Source organism: Branchiostoma floridae, chromosome 3 (genome assembly GCF_000003815.2).
Source record: "Branchiostoma floridae strain S238N-H82 chromosome 3, Bfl_VNyyK, whole genome shotgun sequence".
NCBI lineage: Eukaryota > Metazoa > Chordata > Leptocardii > Amphioxiformes > Branchiostomatidae > Branchiostoma > Branchiostoma floridae.
The window spans coordinates 13,629,278-13,639,999 of NC_049981.1; the positions used below are offsets into that span (position 1 = coordinate 13,629,278).

Sequence of the window (10,722 nt, forward strand, 5' to 3'; positions counted from 1 at the left end):
CTAAATGGGATCAACATCACTTTCAATTTCTTTATCACTTTCTTTCTTGCAGTCAGGAATGTATGCTCCCGTGTTACTTTCTCCCCAGCTCCACGGCCACCTTGCTGTTTGCCACCTTGATTGCACCGTCATTTCTGATCCTTTTACACCCAATCACATGGAGGGTGTGAAGTCTACAGAAGAAAGAGGGAATAACAAAGTTTGTAAAGTTAAATTTGGTAAGAATCAATCATCTCCAACACAATGGAATATGGCTTAATCCACAGCACGTTTGACTGATGTTGTGGAGTCCAATTCTTTTGAGTCAGAAACCATGGTAAAAAATCTTCATAACTATAGATATATATTGCACATCCCCTATTCTTGACTACTCCACATATAATTTTTTCTGCACATTAAAACAACCATGGCAGCAATGTCCTAGACTATAATATATTCATTACAACATGATAATCATCTTCTTCAATGTGAGTCAATGAGAGGTATATAATCACTTTTTCCTCTGAAATTGTGTTGTAGAAATAGCGTACAGGTAAAGTAGATCCAACAGTCGCCGCGGCTATTGTTAGCATTAGTTAATAGTGACTTAACCAGTTAACAGACCTGCATGACTGATGACCAGACCAGCACCCTGTATATCCTCAGCAATGGTGTCCTTGAACCTGAAATATTCCAGTCTGAACCCAGGTCTCACAAACGCTTCTGGTTCGTACTGGCCTCTTCCTATCTGTAGCAACAGTCTGGTGTACCCTAAGTCTTCAAGTAGCTGCAAAAATAAAATAAAAATGTTCTCTTACAAAAATTAAAGATTTTACTGTAGAATTTCTGGACGTTTGACAAAAAAAAAAAAAAAAAAACAACAGTGACTTAGCTTTGTTGAGCATTCCTTGATGAAGTGTCAAAGATCTTACCTTGCAGAAACTGCTGCTAGAAACCAGCTCTATAAGAGGATCAAAGCTAGTTGTTCCGACTGTCACAAAAACACATTTTTCTCTGTCCGACATTTTCGATTGTTTACCTGCAGGCTGTTCCATGCAAAAGATAATGTGCCTAAAATAATCTAATTTTAAAAATGCGTATTTAGTTTATCATAATCCCAGGAGACATAACTTTTCAACGTTCTTAGATATTTTTCTAGTTTCAACAATCGCCTCTTATTGTCCTTGATCGGTTCAAATATTATTTTCGATTCAGGCAACAAATCTGCTTTAGTAGCCACCATTAAGGTCAAAGGTTAAAACAAAATGGCAGCCGCTCCTGAAAGAATTTTGCCGACGAGTGAAGAATGTGTCTATACGGCTTGTTATTGGTAAGAAATAAGGATGGATTTTGCTTTTTATGATAGAATATAGTCTAAGGAAAGGTTCTACCAGTTTTTGTGACTGCAACCTTTTTCTTAGCGACGCCTGTCTAATAATTATATTCACCGATTGCCCTCTTTCCTTTGTTCGCGATATATCTTCATGATGTCATGCATTTGTTTTTCAATATATTTTATTCCAAATCATCGTAAATCATTATGTTACATCATACCATCGTAAATAGTGAACTTAAGTTGAAAGCTTGATCATACCAAGGAGGTTGAAGGCTTGATCATACCGAGGAGTTTTTTCAACCTCCTTGATCATACAAGGGTCGTATTTATGTTCGGTATACTAGTAACTCGTATATTTAATAGTAAATAGTATGGCCAGAGGCTCCATACATTGTAGTTCTAATTGGTTACTGACAGAAGAAGAAGACATGAAAAGAACACACCAACAAAAATAATATGTATTCTACTATCGGGGAGAACATTAGTAGGGTGTCTTGTAAGTTTGCTTTGGTGAAAATAGATAACAAAATTGTTGGATAAATCTAATATATGGGGTTGTGAATCCACAATTTCTTTTGTTGCATAATAATGGTTGATAATGGCTGCATGATAATGGTTACTGTAAATATTGTATTGTTTGCAATTTTGTCAGTTCCAGCTGTACTACTTCTTTGGTTCTTAAGCTACCAACTTCACGTTTATGAAGATTCTGTACTCTATGATAGGTTGTGTGTTTCTATGTTTGTATGCTACAGTATTGCGTTGATTGTGAACTTGAAATGCTGCAAAAACAAATGACTATACATCAATGTATTTGTCTCCACAGTGAGGAGAATATCTACAAGTTATGTGAGTGGATCCGAGACAACACTTCTCACCTTCAGGAGTTCTATGTGGTCTTCATCTCCAATGCTGCCCAACAGGTAGGGCTGTGTACCTAAATACCCGTACCTGTACCGTACCTAAAAATTGTTTAGGTACAGGTCCAGACCTAAACATCTGTGTACCTGTACCTGTACCTAAACAAACTAAATCACTATTAAACACTACTTTTTAAGACTGCTAGACAATTAAATCCTGAATCAACAATGACAATGGTGATAATCTTGCAGTTGAAACTTAAGAAAACTTCCAAAAAATTGTTTTGAGATTCAAATATGTAATTGCCCATACAAAGATGACAATTTGTCACTAGAAAAGACAGCTAGCTACATGTTTAACTTACATTTACTTGGTTAAACTTTTTTAGGTACAGGTGCAGGTCCGGACCTGTACCTAGACCCGTGTACCGGTACCTGTACCTGTACCTGTACCTGTACCTGAAAATTTGTTTAGGTCCACAGCCCTACCAACAGGTAACAAATTTCACAACAGTCTCCCAACCAACACTGGCACTGACTGATGCAATCATATCTTTCATGACCATCGAGACAATTTGCTTTCTTTCAGAACCTAGCATAAACATTCTGAGCTTGACCGGAGATACATGTATTGCTAATCGTAAAGGCAGCCAAACTTTCATGTATGATAGAAATTATTCTGTTAAGTTCAGGAGGACAGTGAATTGTTTGAAGATAGTTGCAGCTGATATTACTATTTGTACAGTTTTTGTGTGGAAGAGACAACTGGTAGAGATGATTTACATGTATATCACCTATTTTGTCTCCCTTCATTCTTTGTAATGGGAAAAATTCAAGTAAAGAAATAGCATTACTCTTTTTTTAATGATTTATATACGCATTACATGTACACTTACTATTGCTTTTATTGTACTACTTTTTTGTAGGTTCCTTTGTGGATGCAGAGAGCAGGTAGACAATATGGCCCTGGAAAGCCTGTGGTGTGGGTAAGTTTGGTCATGAAAATATATGATGCTGAATATAGATGTCAAATACATGCAGGCCCTATGGGCTGGCAGTACAAGAAAACCAGTACAAAAAGAAATGGCTAGCAAAATGAGCCCCCAAAAAGATGAAAAAGGCCCAGAGAGCCTGCTATTGAGGCCAAAAGAAATGGTGCAATTTTGTAATAGTCCATTTCTGTACAGGAGCAAATCCCAGCAATTCTGGAGTGATCCTGGCTCCATTTTGTTCAGCTGGTTCTAAAACTGTTGATATTTGCATTTGTTATGAAAGGAGATATCTACTGGTTTCAAGTGACATGTATCAAAGTTGAAAACTTCTGACTGTTTAAACGGAATATCTTTAAGTTTACAGTTATTAGGGTCTCTATTTCTCCACCAGATTGCAGTCTCTCTCCTGACATGTACTCTAGTAGTTTACGTCAGCCGAATTTATTGGGTGTTTTTATAGTATAGGCATGGTCTTGAAGGAAAAGGTTGACAAAGAAACATCCTTGTTTTAGTATCCAAAGAAAGACTCTCTATATCAGAAGCTGATGATGATGAAACAGTTTAACCACAGTCTGTATTATTCTGTGGACCTCCATGTAGGACTACCATGTTGTCCTCCTACACCAGAGAGAGGGGCAGCAGACTGATGTGTATGATCTAGACTCCATGTTGCCTTTCCCTTGCAACTTCTCCCGGTACTGCACTGCTACCTTCCATAGTGATGAAGAGCTCAGGCCTCAGTTCCACAGGTCAGTGGTCTGATAGGGAATTGATAAGGTCCTGAAATTCCAAATAATTACATATAAATGATATCAGGCGATTCTCCATCAAGCTTCTAGGGTGCAGACTGGATGTTGATAGGCCACTTTATAGCTGAAAAGAATGATTTGATCAGGCTAATGTAATAATTAGGAGTGAAATGTGTGGTCATCGGTATACCTACCACTTCATGCATTTTGATATAAAATATTTTCAATGTAAGAAAAATTGCTACAACACCTTTTGGTATTAAATAGAAGAGATGAAGTTATAAGACATTATAGTCTGTCTATGGCCTTTGTCAGTGCTGAATGCCTTCCATGTAATGTATCTGTGGGCATTGGTCCATGTACATTATCATTTTGGCCTAAAAAGTTTTGATTCATGTACTTTAATTTTGAATTCATGGAAAAAAAAGCTAACCGCATGATCTTCTTGAGTTGACATCGTTTTGAAGTTGACTATTGCTTCTCCTTCAGGAAGTTCCGTGTGGTTCCTGCCTCAGACTACCTGCTGATCTTTGCCTCGGACAGGTCTCACATGAGGGTTGCTGGGGGTTGGATGTCTCCTCCACCCGAGTACCCCTGTATCCAGACTGATCGTAAGCACCTTTCATTTGCTTCTTACATGCATGTCTGTGCAAAATGTATCTACAACATACTAGGATCTAAGGTGCAAAATGTACCAGGGCAGAATGTACTGGAAAGGTATATAAGTGCAAACTTCACTGTACTTGTGTCATTTAGCCTCTAGCCACTGAAGAAGCTGTACATAGCGAAACTAGTTTGGCCGACAGGCTGAATAAAAGTTCAAAACTTGAACTATGCTGCTCCAGATGTCTTTCTGAGGGATGACTGCAGTGTGCAAGATGTCGCGGTAGCTTGAGGGATGAATCTACCCTACTATATACAAAATGTATCTACAACATAACTTTCACCTTGTATTCAACGTTTTGACTTCATACCATAGCCAAGATGGTTTCCGTTTTGGTAGCATGTATGGTTTTGTGGTCGAAAAGCAACTAAAGAAATTACGGATTGATGCATACGATATTTTGGGAGGCTTTACATTTAGGTCTTGATGTCTTCAGGCAACAATAAGATTTTGGGCCCCCAGCGGCTTTCTTAAGTACTGCAGGGTATGGTTTTCATGTTGTGGCCGTAATTTCTAGGTGGTAACTAGTAGGTATTACTTCAATGTGCATTGATGCATGAAGACTTTTGCAGATTGGTTCTTTGGTCTTTGAAATACAATGGAATCGATTCTATAATGTGGTTTTTATATTTAAGACAACACTTTTCGTTTTTTCAGAGAGTGCTATGAATCTGCCGATGTTCATCGACATGAGTCCCAACACTTTTGTTGGAGAAATTCTCAACCTCAAAACTTTCAGACTTCGCTTTCGGACACCAACGGTGGAGGAACAAGCCCTGGCCCCAGATCCTAGTTAATGTGTCTAATGTAGCCATGCTAATGTGTGCATTGTGCTTGGGATTCACCGATAGGATGTCTGCATGTGATGTCACGGAGGCCGTGCTGATTGGTTAAGCCTGGAAGAGTCAGTAAATTTGAAATGCCATGATTGTAATTACAAGTTACAGCAAATCTTGGAACTTTCCCAGGGATTTTATCTTTGCAGTTTTTATGGTTACCTTTCCATTACTGATTCATGACACCATTACAATGTCTCCCTTGTATGACTACTGTGCCACAGAATTGTTTAAACCGCAATTTTGAAGTACCAAAAAACCTCCTTTTCCTATCTCAAAATAAAACCACTACAAAAGTAACTGAATTTACAGTACATTGTATTCAGATTACATGGCATCTTCCAGCTGTAGCTATCCAACATGACAGACAGTATGTAGACTAGTATAACATCAGCACATACATCTGATATTGATAGTATATTCTCATGATACTCAATAAGAATACCCTTTTTGGTGTATCAACTGAATACCTCCAGACCAATATTTGCATGGGTGTATGAAACATTAGATGTAGATTATACCACAAGTACTGTGACAAACTGATAAGTGTTTAGAAATACAAGTTCAACTAATGCTATAATATATATACTATTTCCTTGTGCAACATTTTAGTTCTTTATCAGGGCATTGTAAATAGGTGTTTTTTCTGCATGTAAGTTTGTTTTGAATAACAAACTGTTAAATGCTTAGTCACCTTCACCTATGATATTTTTGTCATAGATTTTCAATAAAGCTATGAAAGAATTGACCACTGATTAGAATCTGTCTTTTCTTAATGCCCTCATTTTTCTGTCGACATGTCATGAGACAAATGTGACCACAACCTCACTGACACTTTCTGGAAATTATAATCTGAATAGTGTGGCATAAAAGGTCCATACATCCCATACTATAGGTAGGTCAAGGAAATATTCAGTCTCAAATCTCACAACATTGCCATTTTTCTTCCAACCTGTTGTCCTATATAGATTACTACTATACCGCACCATAGTATATATTGCTGTTTGTGTGATTATTCATGGCATACTTTGTCAGTGGTAAATGTGATGTATTGTGAATCAAGTAATAAAGATCAATGCCTGTCGCTGTGTGTTCTGCATCTTCTTATATCTGTCTACTTTTCTGGAAGCTATTACCAACACCTACTGTAGCCTCAGAACATAAGCCTACATTTTAAAGCCATGTGTTGGAAAAGTTGTATGAGGAATGTGCGTAAATGTACAGAAATATTATCATTGTTTAGGCAGCTGGAACAAATCATGGATATCAGTAGGTAAGGATACATGTAGTGGGGGTTCAGGCAGTGTTTGGTATAGCCACCTCCATTTACGGACATTGGTATCCACTACACTGTCCATGATACTGATTGCAATGTCATTTGTACTGACAGAGCAATCCATGGTACTAACTTCAGTGTCCTTCCTACTGCCATGGCTATCCTTGGTACTGACTACACAATCCTTGGTACTAACAACACAGTATCAAATGTAGGGTCCAACTCCCCAGGGAAACTACCGATAAAACAAAGGAATCTCATTATACTGGTTTTGTGTCAATTTGTGACCAAAAGGCACGGAGGAAATGGTCAAACACGCTTACATTATTAGTAATCAGCTTCAGTTGCATAGATCAAAAGCGCCCTCTATTAATCACCATCAGTACTGCAGCAGTATGGTCGCGGTCAAGCACAGCTGACCTGCAATAATTACCTCAACAGCTAGGGGTCCCCACTGCCACGTTGGTTGTGGGACCCCACAGATATATATAATTGCTTTAGTACATGAAGTAACAAGTTCAACTTTGCGGAACAACAGAATTGCACACAAGAGAGTTGCCTTGGAGGCGTGACGAATAGAATTAATTTTGATTCTTTCTTTGTGTCAAAATTTGTCTTGAAACGACGTCAAGAAAATAGACGTCGGAGCATTTGCGGGGAAACGTTGCGTCCCCCCCTCCCCCACTTTCCTATAGATGGACCATTGATATTCAATTGTTGCATTCAAAACCTTAATTTTCACTAGATTTCGGGAGAGATTTCTAGCTTTAATTTACATTTGTCAGCTATAGGAGCCCCAAATACTCCTTTTTGTAAGGAAACCCTTTATCCCCTCAGTACGCCGCATATGGACTATTCCTAAGCTATTGGGTTATCAAACATAAAGAAACGTTTGAATTGTTCATCAGTTTTTGTCCTACACACTTTCATTACGATTTGAAGTGCTTTGGTTTACAGACATTTTGGTTATCTCAACTTTCGAAATTCAAACATTATGCTTGCTAATGTTAGTACTAGTATGTAAAGCCATTCTCTTCTGTAGGTCTGCTCTAAGTATTCAATCCATGTCGAAGCCTATGGCAGTTGTCACAAATGTGAAAATCTAACTACATTAAAGCAATGATTCACATTGATCAAATATATTGAGTACGTTGAACTTTGAGTGATATACTGTGGTCTGCATGGTGTGTAGGTATTACGTTTAAGCCCGGGAAGGCACTGGCTAGGCCACGTCTCATGTAGAATTCTTGCAACCTCTCTACGAATTACATGAAAATAAATCGATTTCTCTGTGAGTAATGCGAAATTCAAATAGCCTGCAGGTCCCCAACATGCAATATCATTCAATGGACACAAACAACAAACCAGAACAGTTTATATTATACCGTCTGTATATCACTCCAAAAACATCTTAAGTGCCAGAAAACCTGCTCAGGAAAACACAACGGTCTTTTCCTCAATATCTACTTGGAGATTACTCTGACCATGGTAACTATGGAAGTGCGACGGAATTTTCTGCACCCTTATCGTTCGTTCGCAGCTCTATTGCAACCCAAGGTAAATCGGAAAGTCCCCGAAACAGCACACACCGGAAGCCTTATCACTGATATATTGTATTTTGAGCTGTGTGCCATTTAATCCGATAAGAGAGATTTACGGTTCGACCACAAGTTGTGTGCTCATTAGCAAAAAAACTCAGGCTGCCATTGTTTAGGGTGCCCTAGGTGCGCATGCGTCCCAGGTGTTTAAGTATTGTGTTGCCCTTTGTTTGACAAACTGTAATGACTACAACGCTGGAATCTTTTTTCAGGTCGCACAAAGACGACGAAATACAATCCCAGCTGCTCAGAATTACACTTCGGCGTTGTCAGATACTCTAAGACCAACTGGTGACGAGTTTTGTACCAGAAATCGCGTCGTTTCTGTCCAAAGGTTGCGCCTTAAGGCGACATTGTAATGGTAAGTGTACCAACTTGCTCAGATCTGGTTTAAGTTGTTTGTTAATGCCTACGGAGCTATGTGGCAGAACAATGTGCTCCAAGGCTGCCTTCTGTGCTTGCTTTTGTGTAGCATGAATACTGTCAGTGCAGGTTCCTGTCATCCTAACCCTGCCCCCTACTCTATCCCAACATGTTTAGGCGGGAAAATTTGTCCTCGCCTGAGGCCTTGCTTCTTTTGCAGATGGTATCGTTTTCGCTGGGTGGTCTAGAAGCTTCTCAAGTTCGGGTAAATGGACACCGAAGCTAGCGTCCTTTGGCTGGGTAAACAGTAATGGAAGCCGTTTCTTTTGTGTGGAAAGTTGGCTGTTTCTCTGACGCAGGTATAAAAGCGCGGGCACCTGCTACTCCAGCTCTGTTCCCGCGCGCAAGAGGTGCCGTCTGCAGCTGACAGAAGTCTCCTCATGTTTGGGTGAAGTTTTGCTGGGTCATTTCTTCCTTGCCTTTTTAAAATACGGCTTTATAATTACAGTTCCTCTATGTTTTACAGGTGTTGTTTTGAGGTCCCTGTATTTAGTTTGCTGCCACTTGTGGCTGTCTGGATATGTTTGTACTCAAACGGTGTGGCGGAAATTGGTGTTGGCGCCATCAGCTTCCACTTGCCCCCCTCCCTCTGTTAAAGGTGTGTTAAGTCACTGCTCTCTTTCAAAATATCGAGTTTGTGTTTTTGATGACATGTGCATTTCATATCCGCTGTTATTTTCGTCGTATTCGTGTGGTTTGTGGGGCAGTTCTTGTGCATTGACACGGACATGGACCGCTAGGTAGTGACTGATGCGTTTAAACGTTTTCTTTTACGTTAGTGCTACCGTGCTGAGAGCATGTTGACAGTCCTCACCGCTTGAGATGACGTCTTGTTAACTCGGTCAACATCTCCGGTCATTTGTTTTAGGGGACTGAATTAGACAGAACGTGTAAAATCCGTACTTTTCCGATGAAAAAAACAACTGGAAATCCTCCGCTGGCGCACGTCGCTAGGAAGTTTTAGAGGGCAGGGAGGGAATTTTGAAGTGATTGTGTTTGTAAAATTTAGCGGTTTTGTTTTTGGCGGGAAGGTCGGGAGAAGAAACAATGTTTCCAACCGATATTGCACTTGTCCCGGCTTGCCTGCTGCCGCCATCTTGCTCCAGACATGACTTTGTCACTTCTTTATTTTAAGCCACCCGTTCTGCAGTGTTTCTTCTCAATCTGTTGGCTTTATAAGCCCGGAAGTTTGTGTATCTTTGGTTGACTTCACGACAAAACAGTTCCGCTGGTTCACTGTGTGCAGACTCTGTTCTGTGACCTTGCAGAGGCCACTAGAAAGAACACTCACACTCACTCCCTCGAAGCTTCAGACTTGGATGAACTCTTCTCGAGTAGGTTCTAATGCATACGTGGATATTTCTGTTAGGGGAGTAGAGACGAAATGCCTTTTTTTTTCTTTGGGGTCCTTTTCTTCTTTCAGGTCGCTCAAGATACGGCGTTGTTGCTTAGGTCTGGACAGTTGCAATCTTCGTTCTGTTTCAGCCGAACATTGCACTCGTCCCGGCCTGAGAAACCGCGCCAATTTTCAACTCAACTGTGGGGATCACTCATAAATTCTCAGACTGACTGTAATAGAAATTTGTCCTTTTGAATCGGTAATAAAATTACGATTGTAATATCTTGGTCTTTGTGTATTTTTCTTAATCTTGTTTAATCTTGTTTGCTGTAGTGTGGTACTTGAAGTTGCACTTAGTGAGAACCATGGAACCATGGCTTTACTATGATTACTTAAGCGTAACAAAATTTGTCAGCCAATTTGTATCACTCCGCTTAAAGTAAGATAGATACGTGTTGCATATATATATCTAAACACAACTTCACCAAACATCGGGACGCGCAAAGCAATCTATGTTTAAAAGAACAAATTCCCCATTTGATTAAAAAAGTTTTGTATTAACTGGTTTTAATGTCTGAAAAATAAATTTGGTAAATATGAATGCGGTAATTCAACATGCACCATCATTGGCATCAAGATTGTGGTTTTGAACATTCGTTATTGGAAACTG

At 39.5% G+C, this 10,722-nt stretch overlaps 2 protein-coding genes across 2 annotated transcripts in view; one reads left to right on the forward strand and one right to left on the reverse strand.

Annotated features, from left to right (window-relative positions):
• Window positions 1-1,040, reverse strand: part of LOC118411276 (UDP-N-acetylglucosamine transferase subunit ALG13 homolog) — a 6,510-nt gene extending 5,470 nt beyond the window's left edge. The window contains exons 1-2 of the mRNA XM_035813452.1: window positions 912-1,040; window positions 604-766 (exon numbers count right to left, since the gene is read on the reverse strand). Of these exons, the coding sequence (XP_035669345.1) occupies window positions 604-766; window positions 912-1,034 (286 nt within the window). The 5' untranslated portion in view covers window positions 1,035-1,040. The remainder of the gene's footprint in view (window positions 1-603; window positions 767-911) is intronic.
• Window positions 1,041-1,186: 146 nt separating this feature from the next.
• LOC118412157 (protein N-terminal glutamine amidohydrolase-like) lies at window positions 1,187-6,500 on the forward strand. The gene is made up of 6 exons (XM_035814864.1): window positions 1,187-1,309; window positions 2,142-2,238; window positions 3,102-3,161; window positions 3,768-3,916; window positions 4,406-4,527; window positions 5,238-6,500. Exons 1-6 carry the CDS (start codon window positions 1,245-1,247, stop codon window positions 5,375-5,377), a joined length of 633 nt encoding a protein of 210 aa, XP_035670757.1. The 5' UTR covers window positions 1,187-1,244; the 3' UTR covers window positions 5,378-6,500.
• The last annotated feature ends 4,222 nt before the right edge of the window (window positions 6,501-10,722 follow it).

What these genes read in the sequence shown, in the direction of transcription:
- LOC118412157 (XM_035814864.1), top strand. Translation starts at nt 1,245, where the DNA reads ATGGCAGCCGCTCCTGAAAGAATTTTGCCGACGAGTGAAGAATGTGTC. An exon ending in GTCTATACGGCTTGTTATTG is followed by an intron (nt 1,310 to 2,141) that starts GTAAGAAATAAG and finishes TTGTCTCCACAG; the next exon opens with TGAGGAGAATATCTACAAGT. An exon ending in TCTCCAATGCTGCCCAACAG is followed by an intron (nt 2,239 to 3,101) that starts GTAGGGCTGTGT and finishes ACTTTTTTGTAG; the next exon opens with GTTCCTTTGTGGATGCAGAG.